The sequence below is a fragment of the Candida dubliniensis genome, chromosome 4 (assembly GCF_000026945.1).
Source record: "Candida dubliniensis CD36 chromosome 4, complete sequence".
Taxonomy (NCBI): domain Eukaryota; kingdom Fungi; phylum Ascomycota; class Pichiomycetes; order Serinales; family Debaryomycetaceae; genus Candida; species Candida dubliniensis.
Window position 1 is genome coordinate 1208238 of NC_012863.1, and position 24129 is coordinate 1232366.

Here is a 24129-nt window from a genome sequence, read left to right on the forward strand (position 1 = left end):
AGAATTAGCCATACCGGAAGTATATAGAAATGGTAGCCCTTTCCATCCCCATTTACGTATATTCTATGGTGGCCAAAACTATTTCGGCAATTTAACACTACCCTCAATTTTTCTTTTCATTCCAAATACTAAAAAAAATTATTTCTTTAAACTGTCACCACTCACCACCACCACCACCATTTAACCACGTTTCAAACTATTATACCCCATATTACCCTCTCAAACAATCAACTACTGTTCAATATACACAAATAGACAATCACATACCATTTTTTCACCCCCCCCCCCCCCTCTTTTATAACTTATACTACTCTGTTTAGTGTTTTAAATTTTTAGGAGAGAACCAGAAAGAGAGAATTTCCTTAAACAATCCTTTTGTGAAAGAACAAATGCAGTCTGAAACTATTTGGTCTAGTGGCCATAATTCTCCAATTCAGAATAATCCTCTGTTATCATCTACTACCAATAATGCATCTCAATATAAATCAGTTATTGATCAAGTTGATCCTGAAGTGATTCGATTATTTGCCAATTCAAATACTTTTGATCCGTTATCATCAACAACAACAACAAGTGGACCAGGTTCAGGTTCAGGTACAGGTACAGTTAAAGTTGCAGATAGACGATTATCATTTAATGATGGTAGTGATATTATTGAAAGTGATTTTTTTGGATTTAAACGAGGTGCCTTATCAGCAATTACTGCACCTGTTGTTGGGAATGGAAACAATGGTTCTCATAATCATCATAATCATAATCAAGTGATAAATAAAAATTTTGGAACTGCTTCTATTAGTGGAGGTATTGCTAATAGACATCCACCTCAAGATAGTTTTTTACAAAAATTTTCTAGTGTTGCTGATGCTACAAGAGAAATTGAATTAGGTAGATTATCTTTAGATGATAAAACTAATACTAATAACAATAATATTGGTGTTAATGAAATTAAAATGGTTAGTACTAGTGCATTTACTTCACCTCATGGATCTTTGAATGAAAATTTGAATATGCCAGTACCAACAAGAGGAGGATCAAGACATCAATCTATAAGTGAAAAAATTGATAATTATAATAATAATTCACCCATTCAAACAGCTGCAGCATTATCAATAAATTCTGATTTGAATTCTGATGGTGGGAATACCAACAATAATGAATCATATCTTAATTCTACTAGTGTCAATGCCAATGCTACTAAAAATCAAGGGAATTATTCTCATAATTTTTGGAATCCAGCTGCAGCTACTTCATTTACTCCAGTAGGACCAGGAGTAACAATACCAACACCTAATTATTTTATTGATGCTAATGGATTACCAATGCCTTCTATGCCAATGCCACCTCAAGGGTTTTATCCACCACGTGGTGGTGATGCTTCTAATTCTGGTGGAGCAAATTCTATTAGTCCCCCACCTCCATTTATGATTCCATCTCCTCCCCCTCCATTTTTGGACCCTAGTGTATATAGTATGATGTATGGTGGTAATTTCCCTCAACCACCACCACCACCACCACCATCTCAACAACAACAACAACAGCCACAGTCACAAACAAATCCTGGTCAAGAGAACAAGGGCAATGAAACGGATTCAAAATCGCAAGATAATAAACATTCAGATACAGAATCTCATGAAGAAGAGAATGATAATACTAAAGATTATCAACAAGGTTCTTATCAGCATGGACCAGGACCAGGACCCATTGGTGTTGGTCTTATGAATCGTCAATTTTCTCCTGCCTCATTTATGTTTCATCCATTTAATCCTTATTCAATGTATCAACTGTCTCCACCATTAGTTCCACCTGAAGCAGCTTTAGGAGGAATGACATCACCTCCACCACAACAACTGCAACAGCAGCCACTACCACCACCACCACCACCATCTTCTCAAGGCAAATCCACATCAGGTGTTTCTGGTACTTCTTCTTCATCAACAACCACATCACATCATCAACATTCTAAATATCCTCATCCTCATCACAACAACAATGTTCATCCACATACCAATGTAAACAACACTGGTGTAGGATCCAAAAGAAAAGGTAATTTTAAAGGTAAAAACAGTAGTAACAATAATAATAATAATAATGGTAGTGGTGGTAATCATATTTATCGTTCACCTTTATTAGAAGAAGTACGTTCTAATCCTAAACCATATCAATTAAAAGATATTCATGGACATGCTATTGAATTTACTAAAGATCAACATGGATCAAGATTTATTCAACAAAAATTACCTGAAGCCACTGAAGAAGAAAAAGAAACTATTTTCAATGAAATTTGGGAAATTTCTTATGAATTAATGACGGATGTTTTTGGGAATTATGTTATTCAAAAATATTTTGAATATGGTACTACAACTCAAAAACAAGTTTTACTTGAAAGTATGATTGGTCATATTCATGAATTATCATTACAAATGTATGGATGTCGAGTAGTTCAAAGAGCATTAGAAGCAATTGATAATGAAGGACAATTAAGAATTATTGAAGAATTGAAAAATCATATATTAATTTGTTGTAAAGATCAAAATGGGAATCATGTTATACAAAAATCAATTGAAAAAATTAAACCATTTTCACAAATTAGATATATTTTAACCAGTTTAGATAATCAAATTTATCATTTATCTACTCATCCTTATGGATGTAGAGTAATTCAAAGATTACTTGAATATTCTGATATTAATGATCAAAAATTTATACTTTCTCAATTAAATAATTTTCTTTATTATTTAATTTTAGATCAATATGGTAATTATGTTATTCAACATATTTTAGAAAATGGTACTAGTGAAGAAAAAGAACCAATTTTAGAAATTGTTTTGGGTTCAGTAGTACAATTTTCTAAACATAAATTTGCTTCAAATGTTATTGAAAAATGTATAAAATTTGGTGATACAAATCAACGACAAAGAATTTTACATGAAGTTATGATTGGTAATGAAAAAATGTTAAGTAACAACGATGATGACAATAGTGACAATGATGAACCAGTTAAAGAAGATTCACCATTGGCATTAATGGTGAAAGATCAATTTGGTAATTATGTTATTCAAAAATTGGTCGAAGCATTTGATGGTGAAGAAAGGAAATTATTAATTATTAAAATAAAGAAATGTTTAAGTTTATCAAGTAATAATTTGGCCAGTATTCGTAATATTAGAAATATTATTGATAATGTTAGTGAATCGAATCAAAATTTAAAAGTTAAATCATGAGAGACAAGAATGTCTAATAATACCGTTATTAGTTTATGTTACTATTACTTGTTTAATTTTTTATTTATTACTGTTATTGTTGTTGTTGTTGTTGTTTAATTAATTAATGGATTTATTTTGTTTATAGTTTCAAGATTGGGGGATTATGGTTTATACTTTTCAAATCTTTCAAAAAAAATTGTCAATATTTGATAATTTCTTATATATAGTGTTTTTGTTTTTGTTTTTTTTTACAGTTATTATTATTATTATCATCATTATTATTAATTCCTTTTTATATATTCAACTTTGTATATCTTTCTAAACTAAAAACTACTAAACCCTTTGGTATGAACTTTTTGTTTTTTTCCTTATTTTTTAAAACTTTACAGTTAACCATTCCAATGAAGGTTCTGATTGAAATAACCAATTTGGTGAAACAATTAATAATAATATAATAAATTGAATAATAAATGAAATACAAATATTTTTAATTGAATCAGTAATTACTCCTACTATTAATGAAGTAATAACATTAATTATTGATGATATTTGAATTAATTGATATGGTTTCTTTTGATTAGGAATTGTCACTGGGAATTCTATTATTTCTTGTAATTTATCCATAATTGAAAAGTAATAATAGGAGTTGATTTATATTTGAAACAGGAAGAAATGACTTTTAATTGAAGTAGATTTAATTATATTAATTGATGATAAGTGGTAATATGTGTTGTCCTTAATTGTGGATTGTTAGTTGTCAATTCTCTTTTGTTTTGGCGATCGTGTGGTGGTGGTGGTGGTGTTTTGAATGGTCACACACGACCAAGATAAATATGTATTGTACGGCAACAAGACAATAGAGGAGGAGGAGGAGGAGACAGTCGACGGGGAAGCCCTCGTCCTGCCCCACTCACTGCGATTGGAAAATATATTTCCACCACCTCAACAACAACATCATCATTCAAGTCTTAAATATATACCACACATATTGATTGATTATGGCTAAACCAAAAGTACTTTTCATTGGAGAATTAAATCGAGAACTTGTTCAATTCAAACATTTCCAATCCAAATATAATTGTATTTTTATCCAACTCACCACTAGAGAACAATTTATTAATGATTTAATTAATAAATATCATGATATTGTTGCAATTTATGGAGCTTGGCTTGGATTTTTACCTATTGGTGGATTTAGAACTGTTATTGATTATGTTCCTCGACTGTTAAAAATAATTGCTTTTTGTTCAGTTGGATATGATCATGAAGATGCTAAAATATTACAACAACATGGAATTACTTTAACTAATGTACCTAGTGATGGAGCTGCAGGTCCTGTAGCTGATTTAGTATTATATTTGACATTAACTAGTTTTAGACAATTTCATATGTATGGGAATGAATTATTGAAAAATCCTCATACAGTTGATTTAAGATATCAATTGAATCAAAATGATTTTGATTCTCAATCAGGTAAAGTCATTAGTGGTGGTAGTGATGGTGGTGTTGGTTCTGGGTATGATTTTGGTCATTATTTGAATCATCGAGCTAATACTTCTCCAAGAGGTCATAATGTAGTAATTATTGGATTTGGGAAAATTGGTCAAACTATTGGGAAAAAATTATATGATATAGGAATGAAAATTAATTATATTAAACGGAATAAATTAACTTCATTACAAGAACATAATTTAGGTTATCCAGTGGAATATTATTCGAAAATTATTGATATTCCTCAAAAAATTGATTTAATAATTATTGCATGTCCAGCAACTCCAGAAACTTATCATTTAATTAATAAAACCGTGATTCAACTGATTAAAAATCCATTTAGAATTATAAATATTGGTCGTGGTACAATAATTGATGAAAATTCATTAGTTGAAGGATTAAAACTAGGGAAAATCTTATTTGCTGGATTAGATGTTTTCGAAAATGAACCTAAAATTCATCCAGAATTACTTGGAAGAGATGATGTTGTATTAACTCCTCATATAGGAGCTTCAACTGTTGAAAATTTTGATTATACTGCTGCTAAGGCATTAGAAAATATTGATCAGATTATTACTCAAGGTAAATGTTTAAATAGAGTCAATTAGAAAGGAAAAGTATGGGGTTGGAAGGGCGGGGGAGGGGGTCCTTCTTAGAAGGGAAAGTAAATATTTGTTTAGATCGTTAGTTTTCACCAAAATATATTTTCTTAGAGAAGTTATCCAGATGCAAGGGATTCCAACAAGCTTGTTACGCAATAAACAATTTAGTTTCTACAATAATAAGCATGATACAATGTATTAAACGAATGGTAATTACTGCAAAAAAAAAAAAAAAAAAAAAAAAAAACGCAACCAACCCTAAATCAAATACTTAAATAAATAAACCTATTAATAATTGTTCAATTATTATCAAATCATAGTTCAAATACTTTTCCTTTTTTTCTTTCAAGTAAATTTTTTAATTAATTCCCATTTAAATTTATCCCAATTCAATCCATCATAATGTTTTTTATATAAAGATTGAATAAAATCACAATTAACATAATTATTATTACCATTTTTATTGTCTTGTTCAACCAATCTTAATGAATCATATCTTACAATCCATTGTAATAATGATAATTCTTGTAATTTTAATAAATCTTGATATGTAATTTCTTTTATTGATTTTTGTTGCAGTGGACCTTCTTCTGTAGATGATATTGATGAATAACTTTCCAATTCCATTTCTTTAAGACTTAACATTGATGAACTATTAGAAGAAAGTCTTGTTGTTGACATTAAAGTTGATGGGATAATTGGTGCTTGAACAGTAATACTACTATTATTGTTAGTATTAGTATTAGTGGTAGTAGTACTAATTGTTTTAATATCAATGTTATCACTACTACTACCACCACCACCACCACCCTCACCAAATTGTTGAGCTAAATTTGCTCCAATTGAACCACCAGGATGTTTTAAACCAAATAATTTTTTCCTTTTTAAAGAATCAGTTTCAATTAATTCCAGTAATGCTAAAATCACCGCATCAGCAAGCATCATACTTAAAGTGAATGAAACTGTTGGTGCTGGTATACCATGAATAATTTCTTCTTTATGACAAGATAATAATTCTGCTAGTATTAAACTATTAATTTGATTATATTGAGATAATTTTGAATTTCGAGAACAAGTTAATAATAATATTGGTAAATTTGAAGATAAATGAGGTAATAATTGAATTAATTCTGGTGTATTACCACTTGAAGTTACCATAATTAAACAATCACGATTTTGATCAATTAATCCTAAATCTCCATGTAATGCTTCGGTTGGATGTAGTGATGATGATTGAATTGATAAAGAATTCAATGTGGCCACCAATTTTAAACCTAATTTATATGATTTACCAACTCCAGTAATAACAATTTTCCCATTATTAGAAATTATAGTATTATACATTATTGTAATACTTTGAATTATATTATTAATGGAAAATTCATCTTGATGATATTGATTAAATAAATTAGTAACCGCATCAGTTTCATATTTCAAAGTTGTTTGTACTGAATTCAATGAAACCAGAGTTAAATATTGACTAATTGGATTGGTCATTGGAGGAGTGCAAGTATCGAATAAGTCTGTTTGGTTTGTTAATGAATATGTTGGAGATATAGGAGGGGGAGGGTAGATAGTTGCAATATATAGTTAATCAATAATTAGTCACCCAAAGTGTGGCGTTTTGATTTGATAAGATATGGGAAATATGATGGAATATAGATATCTCAAAACCAAGGATAAATTAATGAGGAATGATAGTTAGAGATGAAAGAAAAGAAGAAGAAAATATAGAAGGAAGAAAGAAAGAAAGAAATAAAATAAAATAAAATAAAATAAAGAAATTATCAGATGAATATATATAAATATGTATAATTCTACAATCTTCAAAAAAAGAAAAAGAAAAAGAAAACGAAATAATTTTTAAAGTTGATGAATGATGAAAGATAATTGATAGTTTATTGATTGATTCATAATATGTTAGAGAAGGATGATGGATGAGCGAAGGGCAAAAAACGGCCACACACACACTCACACACACACTTACACAGTGCGCGTGCAAAAAAAGGAATGAAATTTTTCTTTTTAAAGAATACTGCATATAGATACATTATCAATGGGGCCCAAATGCCCCCAACGCCTCGAGGCCCTATTTCCCGAAATTTCACAATGTTTCATTGAATTATGGATGATGAATGTTGGAACTAGATAGACAATAGACTATATATATATATTGCTTATTTCATGTTTTAGTATTGGGTCTAGATAAGAAACCAAGGAAAAAAAAAAAAAAAAAAGAAATGAATAACTCATCTGCCACAACTTCCAAATGATTGGATATTTATCAGAATAGGAGAATTTGCCATTGCTATCCTCTCGTTAATTCTTTACTTCTAATTTACTTTACTTCTAATTTAATTAGTAATTGATACCAAATCCATTACAAATTAGATTACCAACCATAATAATAAAGAACAATATTCTAAAAAAGAAATTTTTCGACAAGAAAAATTTAAATTAATTATTATCTCCGAGAAATGGAAACAAAGAAAGAAAGAAATAGAAAACGTTGTTGTTGATTAGCAAAGATTACTTACCCTGATAACCAAGTTTATTACTGTAGAATCTTATTATCTATATTCATTTGGCTTTAGTTTTTGTTCGGTTCGGAAGGGGGGTATGGCATTGGGATACAAATCATCATCATCATCTAGTCTTGAGATCACGTGTCATTATATTCTTCGTCTTCCGGATGTAAAGAAATATTATTCATTAATTACGTTATATTTACAACTGTGGATCGCCACAACTACCAACAAAAAGATAAGAATCTTCTTCTCCGTCTTACTCCCAAGTTAGTTATACATATATACTTGTAGATAAATAACCATCTAAAACTAATCAACTATACACCGTTGTTGTTGTTGTTGCTGTTGAATTCAGATTAGGCAAGGTATATGAAGATATGAGTTTCAATTGTTTCACTCTTTGAGACCAAACATTTTTACTACCATGCCAAATACTTGCAAATATACTTGCTAATAAACTTGTTGATCTTATAAACACTGGTAATTCTCTTTCACTAATTAATTTAAAATGAGATATCCCACAAAATGACGGAACACCACCACGTCGATACATTTTCACCTTGAAATATTTTTCCAACAGTTTATCATCTGAAGAAGATGATGAAAATGATGATGATGATGATGTCAAATTATAATCTTGAGAATAAGTATGAGGAGTAATAACAATACTTAAAAAATTGAATTGACTTTTAATTAAATTGAAATTAAATTCATGACCTGATTCATCATAAAATATATTGACATGATTATTACCAATATGTCGTTTTTTCAAATCAATCATACGTTGAATATCCATATCAGTTAATTCATTTCCATTCCCATTTTGAGTTTGACCTGTTTGACCTGTTTGACCTGTTTGTTCATTATTCATCATTGTAGCAACATGAAATATAACTTGAGTATATTTCCCTCGCCAATATCTCGTGAATTCTCCATCAATATTATTTTCAGTATCTAATCCACCAGTATAAATACTTTTACATCCTTGTAACTTAATTAAATCACCAATATTACTTAAAAACTTTTGATAATCAATTGATCCAATTCGATTACTTAAAACTTCATTTTCTGTCATTTGATTTTTACCAATATAAATTATACCTATTTTATGAAATTCAACACTAGGAATCCGATCTAACACTGATATTGCTCGATTGGTATTTACATCATCAGGTATAAGAATAGGATCAATATTACTTTCAACTAATTGCAGTAAGAAATAGTTTGGTAATACCATAGGTGATGTATTATTATTGTTCATTGATGAAGGATGATCTAAAGTGATATTGAATTTTGATATCCCAGTTGGTTTACGAATAATTAATTCAGTATCTCCACCATATGGTTCAGTTTCAATCGATACTACCAAATTATCAACCATCCATCTATTACAAATACTAGCAGTACTACTATTATTACTACTACCACTACCATTACCATTACTTGTATTGGATTTGTTATTGTTACTGGGTAATCGCATTTCCAATGGTAAATCACTAGATGTGAATTTCTTGATAAAATCAAGAAATCCAATAGTTTGATCTTGTAGGTTTTCATTGCTTTCACTGCATAATTTCAAATTTTTAATAATAAACTGTTGTAATTCAACTCGATCACTCATTTTTAATGTGACAAACCAGCTAGCAATAATATGATACGATAACATTAATATATATTCCGATAGAATTGGGGTAATTGTTTGTTGTTGTGTCAGTGGGGTTTCTTCAACATCAGCATCAACACCATGTTGTTGTATTATTTGTGGCAGATTTTGCTGTTGCAGTTGTTGTTGAGATCTTTTTTCTAAATCTATTGAATATTGAATATACTTAAATGCAATTCCAAACCCTTGTTTAAAATCTTCAACAGTGAAATTAGTTGTCAAACTAGGAAGTTGTGATAATGATATTAAAAATTCAAGAGAATGAGCTGCAGCATTAGCACTAGTTATTCTTGTTTGTAATTTAGTTAAAATTGAATTCAAAAATTTTTTAATTGATAATGGAATTTCATAACAACAAACTGTCAAAATATTAATACATGGAACAGCAGTTTTATCCCAAGATCCTAATCCAAATATTAAACTATTCACTACTTGATCTTGATCTGGTTTAGTGAATTTATTGAAATATCCCGTAAGTGATGATAAACTTCTAACGAAAACAACCTGTAAATCTGCTTTGGTGACTTCAATATTTTGGGTTTTATGAGGTAATTTAAGACTAGAAGGTAAATTCAAAGTTAATTGATTGCATATAATTTTCCGAAGTTCATTGATTTCTAAATCACAATCATAAAACAATTTTGTATTTGATAATTGACTAACAAAATGAGCCCAAACATATGAATATACTTCCCAATCAATATATTGATCCATTATATATAAGACCAATTGAAGCCATTTTTGAATATCAATATAATATTTATCTGTTTCCACATCTTTTGCAACTTTAAACAATAGTAAGTTTCGATTAGGTTGGTCAAACAATTCTTCAGGCAAATAATCTACAGTTTCTGGATATACCCACCCCAGTACTTTTGAACTATCGGAACATGTTGTTGAAATATCTCGACGGAATGCTAATGCTAAACCTGCCATATCACTAGGTTGGGTAAAATAAATATAGTTTTCCGTTGTCGATCTAATTCGAACCAAACATTTAGCAATTATCAACAATACATTACCATTATGTTTCGATAAATTGGCTATTTCTATCAAAAAATTATAACAATCTTGAGCTCTTTCCGGAGTTGCCTTAATAAATGTTGTACATAATAATTTAGTTATTGCTTCTGTGAATTCTATACTTCCATGTTCTTGTACAGTACCCAGTGTACGGGTAGACGTTACAAAACTCAGGGTGATCAGACCTTCAAAAACTAGATGCAGTGATTTCGGTGGTGCTTGAGGAGGTTGAAATAAGGGTAAAAACACGGTCACCAATTGTTTGAATATTGTATTGGGACATTTCAAAAACACAACACCAAATAAGTTATTAATCAAATACCTCAACAACTCTTCATTTGTTTCACGTAACGATCTCTTTGCTATTTCTAAAATAATTTCGTATTTGATATCATTATCGTTAAATATTGCAACAGAAGTATTATACGCATCCAAGATAACTTGAAGACACCTCATTTTCACTGTCACATCAATATTAACGGGGAAATAAAAATGATTCAATAATTTCATGGAATTTTCTCGCCAAAATGGATTAAGCAAACTGCACATTTTATTATCAGAATAATATTGTAAAACAAATATAATAGTATTAATCGGTAAATATTCAATATAATTTGTGAAAAAATTAATCAATTTATCTTTAGGAGTAAACAATTCTTGACTTTCATATAACGATTGCAATGATAAACATATACTTTGGAAACAACTCTTATCTTGTTCAGTATCTACTTTTAACAAATTGAAAATATCATACATTGAATTAGAAGAGTACCATAATTGGAAAGGGAATATTTTATCAATGGAATCATTAAATGAAATTTCAAAGTTGTCAATATAAGAATCTTTAGCTAAAAGTCTATCAATACAATCCAAAAATACTGAATTTATAATATCTATACCAAAACTTAATGCAACTTTAAATGAATTCAATATTTGTACTTGCAGGATTTCAAATATATTTTCATTTCGTGATAAACCAGATTGTACTTGGAAATTTCTTATTAATTTTACTGATCCCGTACATGCATATACTGATTGTAACCCTTCTGCAGAATCTATTTTGTAAAGATTTATATCTGGGCTTTGAATATTGTCACATAAAGAATTTATAATGTCACGATACGTATGATCATGACAAAGATTCTTAACACAACCCCATACTGATGAACTAATACCTTTATCTAAACTCAGTCCATAAATGGTTGCCAAAAACTTGACCATTTGTGGTATACATTCTTTGGGGACTTGTCCATATATTGATAACGAATTGATGATATCTATAATCGCCAATAATATTAGTTTGTTATTAGATTTGGTTTCAATAATCTTATTAATTATCCAAATGACCATATTCTCACTGAAAACAGTATAATTGAATTTGATACAATTTCTCGTGAATTCAATTACTCTATATATATTAGCAAACTTTTCATCATTCTCTTTAGTTGTAATATCTTGAATCTCTGTTTGAAAATTGTAAACTGCCAGTAATTCAATCGCAACAGTTAAACAATTTTCCAAAAAAATATATAGATTATTTCTATCTTCATATATTATAAAATCATAAATATCTCTTCCTTCACCAGTTAACACTAGTAAGGCTTTTAAAAATAAATCAAAATCGGGATCAAATTTATTATCTTGAAATATACAACATTTGAAAATATCATTAAAATATCGTATTCTTGTCCCCACAGACGTTAAATCATCTTTCTTTATACATGCATTTAATAATTCTAACGTTGCTCGTCGAAGATCTCGTGAATGTTTTATATTTTTAATGTCGCAATTCTTACGAGCAACGTACCATATTTCAGGAATTGATGAAATCAGATAATTTTTAATTGATTCAATTAATTTTTTAACTGCTTGTAATTTAACACTTGATGACGATGAAGTTTGTAATTGATCAATAAGGTTTTGTAAATCTTGGCCACCACCTACAACTGTTGGATTGATGGTGACAGGAACTCGTTTAGTGGATGGTGATTGTTTAAATGATTTAGTAATGGATTTGAAAACACTTCCAAGTCCTCCTGAGGAACTAAAACTAGGATGATATGTAGACATTTATTCATTCAATGTAGCCCAAAAAAAAAAAAAAGAAAAGAAAATATAATATAATATCAACAATTGAAGGTTGGATATTGATTTTATTGTAGTATTCTTGGTTCAAGGTTCGGCCTTTCTCTTCTTTTTCTGTGTGTGGCTTTTGCTTGTAATTTTTTTTTTTTTTTTTTCCATTTTTGGTTTGACCTTTCGTTCTCAAACAAAATGAATGAATGTTACAATATGGCACAACAACAACAACAACTTATAATTCTACAACTACTACATTGTCAATTGTACATTATCTATAATCATAATAGTTCCTATTTAACACCAGAAATGATAAGCTCTATACCAAAATGGTTTATTCCTTAAAACTTCTTTTTCCTCTTGTAATTCTCTTTTTAATGCCTCAAGATCAGTTTCTTTTCTACCACTATCAATATCAATATCACGACTTCTAATAAACACAATCCAATTGTTTCTCCACAATTTATGTCCAAAATAAAATAAAACTAAAATCACAAACCCAAGATATGTTTCAAAGAAACTTTTGGCATTAGGTTTTTCACCTAATGGGAAAATTGCTAACCAAAATTCAGCTATCAAAACCAACACATTCAATATAATACCAAACCAAGAACCAATGACTCCAGTTTGAGATACAAATGTCAACTCATCAGTGTTTCTTCCTTGAACGTGCAAAGCCCGTCTAAATCTAATATGAGAAATACAGATACATAACCAAGTGAAAATACTCGATAACCCAGAAATTGACAATAACCAAGTAAACACTTCGTCTTCTTTCCCACTGGCAGCAATAAAACTTAATAATCCAAATACATTAGTTATAAGAATAGCGACTAATGGACGACCAGCACGATCAACGTATCCACATATTTTAGGAGCAAGATTTTGTTCAGCAAGTGATACAAGAGTACGTGAAGTTGCATATACCGATGAAGACCCCACAGATATCACTGAGATCAAAATAACAGAGTTCATCACTGAGGCAAGACCACTAATTCCACCTTCTTGTATAGCAATGACAAATGGAGATGCCGAGACATCAGATGCACCCAAAAGTCTTGGATTATCATATGGAACCAAAAATGTAATCAAAGTAATACTAACAACGTAAAACAACAAGATTCTCCAAAATACTTGTTTACATGCTTTTGGTAATGCCTTACGAGGGTTTTCAGCTTCAGCCAGAGTTAACCCCGTCAATTCAGTACCAGCAAAACTAAATGCTGCGGTGATAAATGTACTACTTACTCCTTTAAATCCATTAGCAAATGCCCCTGGATCATGCCAAAATTTAGTCCCGTGATGAACTCCATTAGGTGCACCACCTGCTGCCAATACAATTGAGAGAATAATAAATCCAACAACAGCAATAACTTTTAAAGAACTAAGAATAAATTCGACTTCTCCATATAAACGAACTCCAAAAAAATTAATTGATGTGACCGTGACATAAAAAATTATTACCCAAACATCAGGGTTAATTTCAGTATTCCAATATTGAATAGTCATAGAAGCAGCAACCAATTCCAAGGGGAGTAAAACCAAATATTGTAAAACATAATTCCAAGCAACACTAAACCCAACACTTGGATCAATAAATCTACTAAATAAAACATTAAATCCACCACTAACAGGGAAAGTAACTGCTAATTCAGCCATTGCTTGAACAGTACATAAAATAGAAATCCCACTCAATATCCAGGCAATCAATATACCACCAGGTCCACCAGTGGCTAATGCACCACCAGTACCAATTAAAAGCCCACTACCAATCGATGAAGCAATAGCAATCATTTGTAAATGTCTATTCTTTAATTTTCTTTTCAAATTTGATTTGGAACTGTTTATATTAATACGTTGAATTTCAGTTAATTCTTCAGTGGAATTGTAATATCCACCAGCATCTTCTTCTTCATCATCATCACGATAACGCATGGCAAGTTTTTCATTTTCTATTGCTGGTTTGAAAGAGTCGACAAAATTCAGCCATTTCGATCCACTACTACTACTGGTACCGGTATTTGATTCTGGTTGTTGTTGTTGTGGTGGTGATGTTCGTTGTCGTTGTTGTTGTTGTTGTGAGCTGGTTTCTCCTGTACTTGGAGATAGTAAATCTGTCAATGCTATGCTCGAGGTATTCTCCTCACAGTATTTCTTCGACATTGGCTAAATAATAAAAAAAAACTATGCTTATAAGCTTGCTGTATTGTAGTTTATAGAAAAAAGAAAGAGAAAACGAAGAAGAGGAAGAGGAAGAAGTCAAAAAAAGAAGGGGGAAAGTTAAGAAGAATCAATTAAATAAGGTGACAAAACATTCAATATTGAAATCCCAAATGCCTTAAATGAAAATTTCTTTCTTTTTCCTGGTTGCCGCTTTCCTGTATATAAGTTTGCAGCTTTTTATGCGATGCCAAATGGTTTTGTTTGGTTGGTTGGTGTGAATTTCTTTTTTTTTTTTTTTTTTCGGGCTAAGCGCGGTGTTAAAACTTGCAACTGTGGTAGCAGCGGGGCGGCAACCGCGACAAAATATGGGACAGAATCAAAATTGACTCATAACGGGTCATAGTTCAATCAACAGTGTGATAGATTATGCTTTACAGGATAGTTTGTAGCAAGTTTTCAACTGGAATACAACACCCATAAACTGGTCTGAAAAAATTAAACTGTATATTAAATTAAAATCACCTCTAAGAAATAAATCAAACCTATACTCATTAATTAATTAAAAACCCAAGAATAATCACATTAAACATATACAAAGAGACTTCTCTCCCAATTAATCCAATAGATTGGCTATAAAACAAATTCCTCCACCCCACATTATACTTTGTATTGATTTCTTTAACCATATTGGTCTAATATTATTAGTTAATCGTGCACAATTGAACCCTTCTGATTCAACGCCTACCCCCCATTCAATATCATTACGGACATTACAAACTTTCCAAAAATTCCACCATTGGGCACTTTCACATGGTTCCAATCTCATTAAATTCTTACTTAATGGACCAGTGGGACCTTCAATATATTTATATCCACCAACAAATGAATATACTTGTCGAGAATCCTTTCTTGAAAGAGTATCATCACCCCAATGACCACTAAATGATAACCAATTCCCATAATCCCATTCTCTTCCAACATGTCTTGGATTGGAATTGTTACCTGGATATACATGTTTCCCATCAAAAGTGTAACATAAATAATTTAATGATGGATTCCATAATGGACCTCTATCGGTGAAATCACTCAATATAGTATATGGTAAATCATGAGGGTGTTGTCCCACACTGGGATAATTTGCATGAGTACCTCTAGCACTGAATATAATAGGATGGTTGGGGTCTAAAGAGTATTTTTCCAAATTATCATAATAATACCCTCCACCACCACTATGAGCAGACATCCATACTATTACTGGTTCCCCCTTGTAATATCTCACTAATGAATGTTCCCAATCACCCACGTGGTTTCCATATGGACCTTGTCCCATTACATAAGGTCCTAAATTGAAAGAATAAAAATAAAACCAAAATGCATCTACCCATCCATTCCCCTTATCAACAACAATCAACGTAGCTGGAGCATCTTTGATTTCTCCATTAATCAAACTAGGTTTGTTTTTCAATCCTGTGATCCATTCAGGATCAGCATCAAAATCACTATTAGCAGTGAGAAACAAATCAGTACTATTAGGTAAATGAGCTAATTTATCTAAATTCATATTTGTTTCCGTTCCAGGATATATTGAACCATTTCTCCAAGTGACATGGAAATTGGTAACAAATTTCTTAACATCATAAGGGAAATATCTTTCTTCACTATAAAGATGTACCAAGGGAGCATATTTAATAACATAATCAGGGATTTCGCCTGGTTTCAAAGTCTTTTGAGTGTCGTTAGGTGGACTTACTATTGGTGGATAGTCTTTATAAAATAAAGGATTATGTAAAATGTTCTCTATTTTAATCTCTCGTGATTCATCATTAAGAGTGCTTTGAATATAACTATTAGCTCCAACGTCAAAGTATTCTGGATTACTTGTTAAACAAAATGGTAATGATAGCAGAAGTATAGTTAATAAGCCCGTGGTGGTCATCATGGTTGGCACGTGTAATAATAGTTATAGTAGTATAATACACCAAAAAAAACTAAAGTAGCCAGTTTTATATGATATGGGGAGACTAACTAAGCTGGCTTGAGGAATGGCAAAACAAACAAAAAATAAAACTCCAACAAGAAATAAGAAAATGAATTAGATTAGTATTAATAATATGTGGTTTATATGAAGAGAAATATCTCCTTGGTAGAGTATACTTTAAAAAATAAAAAGAAATATCATTCAAGTAATAAATAACAACTCGGAGAGAAGACAATTATGTATGCATGACACACTCGCCCTCCCTCATCGTATAGAATTCGGTTTGGTTGGGTGTCGGGGAGTGTCCCTACCAGATACTCTCGGCTTGTTTATATATATATAACCGAATATGATTTTGACGTTACAACAACAAGCCGGAACATCCTAGAGATATTCTATTCCTGACCGTTTTTTATACACTTGATTGGCATAAAACAATCGTTCACTAAAAGTAATATTGTTGATGTTTTTCAATCACAAGTTATAATGTTTGAAACAACAGCTTCTAATATAGATTAATGATCAAGGACTGTAGGATGAACCCCACGTTATGTTGGGTGGTTTATAGATATGCTTTATAAAATGTCAGAACACTAGAGAAAGTTGCAAGTAATACAGGCCGTTTCCAATTCAGTAGAGAGAAATTCATTTTCCCACTATTTAACATGTTCCAGTATCCTCAACACGTGATATTCTAGAGATATACGATAAATCCGAATTCTATATGAACCCTTTGTTTATCATAAATAAATGGACAAAGAAACACACTCAGGGTCGGTCCCAACAAATCACAAGAAGAGATTACAAAAAAAAAAGTTTCTATCGTTCAATTCAATTCAAAATATCTAGAAGTCGTAATAAAACTGTAAACCTTGCAATATAGATACAGATCTTTTTCTTTCTTTGTTATGATGCGCCGTCTCCTCTTCTCCATTTAAAAGACAAACACTTGATCACCTAATTTAGAAACTGGTTTTGCTTTTTGGAATCCTAATTCAAGAGCAGCTTTTTTCATAGCACTAACCATTGGTGGAGGACCACACAATAACAAGTTAGTGTCATTTGAAGCCTTTGGTAAATGAGTATCAATGATTTCTGGAGTAACAAATCCAACTGAGCCTTGCCAATTAGCTGGAGCTTCATTCAAAACGTAATGGATCTTTAATCTATCTGGGTGTCTAATAGCAAAATTGTCTAATTCTTCTTTCAATAAAATATCTGATTCAGTAACATTAGCATAAACTAAATGAATTTTAGTTTTATCATCAGGGTTCTTCAAAATAGCACTAATGATTTGATACATTGGTGCAATACCAGTACCACCAGCAATCATACCAAAACTTTTAACCATATTTGGAGTATAAGTGAAAAACCCTTTTGGACCTCTGATTTCAATATGTTCGCCAACATTCTTTCCTGCAACGTGTCTAGAGATGTTACCATTTTCATAAGTTTTAATTAATAAATCAAAGTGACCCAATTGATCATCAGTAGAAATTGGAGTGTATGAACGAACAACTTCTTTACCGTCAATAGTAGCACCAATAGAAATATGTTGACCAATTGGTAATCCTAATCTATCAGTCAGTTTTGGTAACCCAAATCTATAAATTGCTGAGTTATGACTGACTCTGATTTTTTCAATAAGAGGGAATTTTTGAAACTCATCTGGTTTTAAAACTGGTTTAAGTTTCTTGGATTGTTGAAGGAAATAATATCCAATAAATACACTAATAATAGTGGCAACAGTAGCAAATACAATCAATGGGTTTGGTTCAGAAACAGTTTCAACAGGAGGAACAGTAGTAGCTTCAGACATGATGCTTTTGTTGGCAATTCTTGATCTTTTCAACGAATGGAATGAATTGAATAAAGAAAGAGTTTGTTGATGGGAAAAGTTTAAAAACAAAAAAAAAAAAAAAAATCAAATGCTTAAAATATTTTCTTTCTCTTTTTCGTTTTCTTAAGTCGTCTTGTGAATTGTGATGAAGAAAAATTATTATCGACTGATATTAAAATATCTCATGATTATAAAGAGTTTTTCATTAATCCCTCTTTTGTTTTCTTTCAAATCTCTCTTTCATATAATTAGGATTATGATTTTCAATAATTTGAATCAACCATTCTTGATGTAGTGTTTGATACCCTGATATCTACTTTTTATCCCATTCTCGTGAAACTTGTCCTAATTCGGCATTGATTTCCACCACTGCCACCCGCTTCCTCTTTTGAATTATTATCTCTAATGCACAATATTATCCTCTCCTTATAATTCATATCTTAACAGGGAGTATGTATGAGGGGGGGAAATTTAGATCTAAAACTTGCGCTATTACGCTTCCTTGATATCAAGCCATTAATAGTTTGCCCAGATCTGCCCCTTTTCCTTCTCCCAACTACAGTTATTCTATTTCATTTGTATAATTTGATAGTGGATCTTGTACATATTGAGTCATAATATTTCATCCTATAAATTTATAAATTGGTGCAACTACAATGGAAGCTATACTTCTATGTATTTATAAAATCTTTAATTCTCTTCTCCTTCCTCTTCATCATCATCATCATCATCCGTTTTAACATTCCATTGACAGCTAATATCCCATCTTGAACCTTTGGCATTAATACTAACATATTTAATAAATTTCAACACTGAAGGGTCTCTAACCATTAAAGTCAATGAATTCCATTTACATTGATTAGTAAATAATAAACTATCATCATTAGGATCATTAGTCTTGTAAATTGCTGGATCATCATCTTCTTCTTCATCTTTGTCTGCCATACATAATTCATATCCACCAAATTCCCCTGATTCCCAATTTTTAGGATTAGCAGCAGTTGGAGTTAAATTCAAAGTGGCTTCAAGTAGCACATTTTCTTCTTGATCATTACGTGCCAATTGGTTCCCAGTAGTAGTTGCCAATATGAAATCTTGACCTGGTCTAAATCGACGAATCAAAATTTGATCAGAAGTGGTTATTAAACTGGTCACCAATTTCAACCATTTTTTAAATGCCATAGATTTTAAAAATGAACCAAGTTTAGTTAATTTTTGATCTACTTCATTGGTTTCAGTTTCAGCCAATAATTTAAAATTAGGTAATTCTTGTGGTCCTATTCTGTTAGCAAGATTGATACCAGCTTCAGTCAATTCAATGGGTGATTTACCATCAATATATAAAAATCTTTGTTTATGAGGAGGAACAGCTACTTTCCATGGATGTTTTACTTCAGATGCCAATTGTGGAGCAGGGGTATTGATTTCATAATCACGCATTACGGTTCTAAGATTATCGGCATATTCTTTTTTCAATATTTCATTAATCTCAATAACTGATTCTTCCACAAAAGTTTTATTCAATTGTTCAAGATTTTCTGGTTTCAAATAAAGTGGATTGATAAATTCAGATAAATATTCCCAATCTTTTGCATCTAATTTATTATCTACTGTCTTTGCCAAGATGTCTATTTGTTGTTCATCAAAGTCATTTCTGATAGGTTTAGGAAAATCAAATTCCTGTAATTCTTTACTTTGTAATTGTTGTAATGTTGATCTTGCCTCGGTTTCTTCTTGTTCACCTGGAATGTATCCATCTTCACCTGGTTGTGGAATATGGAACCAACCTTGAATTGACAATCTATGTTTATCAACTCTTACTTCTTCCACATCATGAAATGATAATCCTGGTTGTACGGTGAAAAATGCAATTTGATTAAATTGAGGTACTAACTTGGCACTAAAATCAGTTTTGGGGACATTGGGTACAATGGCAGGGAATAATCTTAATGCACCACCATAATTTTCTTTCCAAGTTTTATCTGGTTCAGGTAAATATAATATAAAACTAACTCTTCTACTACCAATGACATCATCGTGGGTTAACAAATGACAACCTTTTCTATAAGTGTTGACTGACATATCTGTTTTAATCCCACTTAATTTCCCACATCCAGTTACTTTACTGATGATATCTCTAAATTCTTGAGAATAAATACCAGCGCGTAATTTATATAAACTAGGGAGTCTCAGTAAATCATCCCAATCCAATCCCAGTAAATTGGCCAAATCACCCAGTTGGAAAACTTTATAAATATCAGTTTCCTTTTTGGTGAAGGCAATTTCCGACAATACTTCTTTTCTAACTTGTCTTAACAATGTATCATCCATTAATCCTTTAATGGTGCCCCATCTATATGGTTGTGATTCGGCAATGGTTGTTTTCAAATCATCTTGAAATTTGGTGTCCCAGATTTGTTGATTGAAAAAAGAATGAATGTCTTTCTTATTGAAAGAGGTGTTTAATTTTTTCAGCTCCACTGATGATTCTGTATCGTTATTACTTCTTTTGCTAGGTGACATGATGATTTGTGTGTGTGTGTTCTAAGGTAAAACCAGAGAAATGAAGAATTATCGATGTATAAATATTTTGGCTCACGAATATTATCAGACCATTCTTAACATTCTTTTTTTTTTTTCTTTTTCAGAATCTCATCGCATTTATTCACACACCACTAACAAAACAGACAATGTACTTATAATTACAACCATAAGGTGATGTAATTCTGTAGATCTTCCTGGTCATGTGATAAACTTAATCTAATTGAAACCCAAGGCTGCTCTGACGGTGTTCTTTAGTTTTAGAATTGATATCCCTTATGGTCTCTTCTTTAAATCATTCATGCTAATGGATATTACCAGAGAATAAATGTTTGCCAATATGATAGAACAATTCACACCATTCCCATATCAGGCTTATTTTAAATGAATTTTTCTGAATTAATGTTGGGATGGTATGAAATTGATTTAAAATCCCTTTAATTTGCTGTAATAGATCAGGTTGGAAAATGTTACAGGACGATGTCTAACTTCAATTTCTATTCCCACTATGTATTATATCTTTATAAATTCATATCAAACTACAATCAGCTTTCCTATAAAATTAGCTCATTTTTGGATCATCATACCTAGATTAATACAAGTTCTATACAAATATTAAATCATGCATTCAGTATTGTTGGACTTTACTTGATAATATTCCATTAAGATGCCACATTTCTAACAATGAAATTGACTTTACAGACACCAATCAAGCAAAGAACTTGGACAACCACTTTGGCAGAGGATGAGAACGAACTTATCAAGCCCTTGATGATTTTTATTCTCGGTAGATAAAACTGTATATACTTCCAGTTGAGTTAATAAAAATTTGCTCTCCTTATATATCACCATTTACTCTAGCAGAATTTGTTTGTTGTACAGTTAAACGATATCTCATTCAACATAATGTAAAGGGAATATGATTTTTAATTAAAGTGTGAATGCATTTGAAATATGTGCAAAGGATACATTTGCAACCAAGTCATTGATTATTCCTTAGTACTTTTCTTTTTTTTTTTTGGGTGAGAATTTAAACAAAAATTATCACCAAATATTCTCTACTGCAAGACTTGATTACAAAAACAATTACCTAGTCAGAGAATACTTTATCAATCCATTGATGTATAATTATTAGTATTAGAACCATTATCAAATGTTTACTCATGCTCCATTACAGCACTTTTAATCAAGAACCCATATTAAAGTAAACTCCAATAGTTTGAAACCCAATAAGAGAAAAAACAAAAGAGTTGGGTCCATTCATTAAATAAAAATGTCCTTTATTCACGTATCAATAGAGTAATAATACGCCAGTTTCTTCAAATATAATTCCAAAACTATTCATTGGCAATAAGGAAAGAGAACAAGAAGGTTTCTGATAAATAACATTGCCAATTTATATCTCATAACCTAAACAATGCCAAATAATAGAGAAAACCCTAGAAATTTTGATAGTCGGATATAAAATAACTAATGTATTAATAATTGTCAGAACTTCAATCTTGATTTAATCAATTAATACATAAAACTACTTACCTAACATCAAGATGGATAGATACAAATATACGTGCTTCACCCATTTGAAAAATCCCTTATTTCATGTATACCAATTGACCATAAAGACTTTAGCTGTTACTTTATCTATTGAATTAATGGGTAAAATGACTGATTGATCCAACTTTTAATCTTGATTCCAAACGAAAAAAAAGCCACATCAATCCTGTTTGATAGTCAGCGTATAGAAAACAACAATCTTGAAATGTTATAACCATTAGTGACATTTATGATATGTTAAACATTAAGTATTTTAACTCAGTCTCTGGCTATTAGATTGCAAGGCAGTACAAAGAGACTTAAATGTTGTAAAGAATAATCCATTAAACAAATGCATTTATGCCTCTTTCAATATCAGATCAGGTTTGTAAATGGCAATATATTATTATGTGGATTAATTCATTTGTAGGTTTATTTTTTATAATAGAATGGCTGCGAAAACAGTATTTTATGAGAAATTTCTCCCCAGTCGGGTAAATTTAATTCTAAACCATCAGAAAACTTCTTTTTCTTATTTCCAATTCTTTTTTTCAAGAAGAGTCTAGCCGGGTAGGGTTTATACAGGCTAAAATCTGACAAAATTTGACCATATTCTTTTATGACATTAACTAATGGAAAATGAGCTCCTGATTTCAATGGTACCATTAGTTTCAACGTAGCACAATTATTGAGCAAGTTATAGCAAATTTGATTTTCCAAAAACACATAGTAAAGACAGAATCCATCAAAAAAATAAATTACATCAGTCTAGCCGGGTAGACTTCATGTATGTGAAAATATGACCATAATGTTTTATGACATTAAATGATGGAGAATGAAATTCTGACTTCAACGGTACTATTCGTTCCGCTGTAGCATTAATATTGAGTGAGTTATGGCAAAATTTAATTTTTTCGAACTCTTAAGTCAGCAAGTTTGAAATTTTGAAAATTTTTTGAAATTTTTTCAGAAACCAAGAATGAAGGTAAAACCCACCAAAAAAAAATTCCCACCAAAATCAAAAATTTGACCCTAATGTTTTATGACATTAACTAATGGAAAATGAGCTCCTGATTTCAATGGTGTCATTATTTTCAACGTAGCACAAATATTGGGTGAGTTATAGCAAATTTGATTTTCCAGAAATGCATAGTAAAAGCAGTGCTTTGCAAAAAAAATAAATTACATCAGTCTAGCCGGGTATGATTCATATATAGGTAAAAATCTGACCAATTTTTTTTGATGACATTAAATGATGGAGAATGACTCGCTGATTTCAATAATACCATTGGTTTCAATATAACTCAAATACTGGGTGAATTATAGCCGATTGTATTTTGAGGACATAGATGTATGCAAAGATGAGGATTTCGTTCGAAACCTGCAGATACTTAGACATCAAATAATAACAGAATTGTTGATCAATATAACGAAAGTACATTTGAACCATAAAAAACAAGCTTTATTATAATCACAATCATAATT

The 24129-nt window shown here is 30.8% G+C and overlaps 9 protein-coding genes across 9 annotated transcripts, besides 2 other annotated features; 2 read left to right on the plus strand and 7 right to left on the minus strand. All coding sequences in view use genetic code 12, as the record gives it.

Annotated features, from left to right (window-relative positions):
- Positions 1-389: 389 nt before the first annotated feature.
- Positions 390-3221, plus strand: CD36_45030 (RNA binding protein, putative; the record flags this gene model as incomplete). Its single annotated transcript, XM_002420105.1, has 1 exon — positions 390-3221. One exon carries the CDS (start codon positions 390-392, stop codon positions 3219-3221), a length of 2832 nt encoding a protein of 943 aa, XP_002420150.1.
- Positions 3222-3578: 357 nt separating this feature from the next.
- On the minus strand, positions 3579-3827 carry CD36_45040 (conserved hypothetical protein; the record flags this gene model as incomplete). The annotated part of the gene is made up of 1 exon (XM_002420106.1): positions 3579-3827. One exon carries the CDS (start codon positions 3825-3827, stop codon positions 3579-3581), a length of 249 nt encoding a protein of 82 aa, XP_002420151.1.
- A 374-nt stretch (positions 3828-4201) lies between these two features.
- CD36_45050 (2-hydroxyacid dehydrogenase, putative) lies at positions 4202-5302 on the plus strand (the record flags this gene model as incomplete). The annotated part of the gene is made up of 1 exon (XM_002420107.1): positions 4202-5302. The coding sequence occupies one exon, from the start codon at positions 4202-4204 to the stop codon at positions 5300-5302; it is 1101 nt and encodes a 366-aa protein (XP_002420152.1).
- A 339-nt stretch (positions 5303-5641) lies between these two features.
- On the minus strand, positions 5642-6793 carry CD36_45060 (phosphosugar binding protein, putative; the record flags this gene model as incomplete). Its single annotated transcript, XM_002420108.1, has 1 exon — positions 5642-6793. The coding sequence occupies one exon, from the start codon at positions 6791-6793 to the stop codon at positions 5642-5644; it is 1152 nt and encodes a 383-aa protein (XP_002420153.1).
- Positions 6794-8137: 1344 nt separating this feature from the next.
- Positions 8138-12580, minus strand: CD36_45080 (GTPase activating protein, putative; the record flags this gene model as incomplete). The annotated part of the gene is made up of 1 exon (XM_002420109.1): positions 8138-12580. The coding sequence occupies one exon, from the start codon at positions 12578-12580 to the stop codon at positions 8138-8140; it is 4443 nt and encodes a 1480-aa protein (XP_002420154.1).
- A 306-nt stretch (positions 12581-12886) lies between these two features.
- On the minus strand, positions 12887-14752 carry CD36_45090 (general amino acid permease, putative; the record flags this gene model as incomplete). Its single annotated transcript, XM_002420110.1, has 1 exon — positions 12887-14752. One exon carries the CDS (start codon positions 14750-14752, stop codon positions 12887-12889), a length of 1866 nt encoding a protein of 621 aa, XP_002420155.1.
- Positions 14753-15365: 613 nt separating this feature from the next.
- CD36_45100 (vacuolar targetting protein, putative) lies at positions 15366-16691 on the minus strand (the record flags this gene model as incomplete). The annotated part of the gene is made up of 1 exon (XM_002420111.1): positions 15366-16691. The coding sequence occupies one exon, from the start codon at positions 16689-16691 to the stop codon at positions 15366-15368; it is 1326 nt and encodes a 441-aa protein (XP_002420156.1).
- Positions 16692-17664: 973 nt separating this feature from the next.
- CD36_45110 (cytochrome b reductase, putative) lies at positions 17665-18549 on the minus strand (the record flags this gene model as incomplete). Its single annotated transcript, XM_002420112.1, has 1 exon — positions 17665-18549. The coding sequence occupies one exon, from the start codon at positions 18547-18549 to the stop codon at positions 17665-17667; it is 885 nt and encodes a 294-aa protein (XP_002420157.1).
- A 711-nt stretch (positions 18550-19260) lies between these two features.
- CD36_45120 (PKHD-type hydroxylase, putative) lies at positions 19261-21093 on the minus strand (the record flags this gene model as incomplete). The annotated part of the gene is made up of 1 exon (XM_002420113.1): positions 19261-21093. The coding sequence occupies one exon, from the start codon at positions 21091-21093 to the stop codon at positions 19261-19263; it is 1833 nt and encodes a 610-aa protein (XP_002420158.1).
- A 2130-nt stretch (positions 21094-23223) lies between these two features.
- Positions 23224-24129: part of a repeat region (core RPS block consists of only one single partial repeat unit of 1535 bp; orientation = forward) that runs on past the window's edge.
- Positions 23224-24129: part of a repeat region (HOK region) that runs on past the window's edge.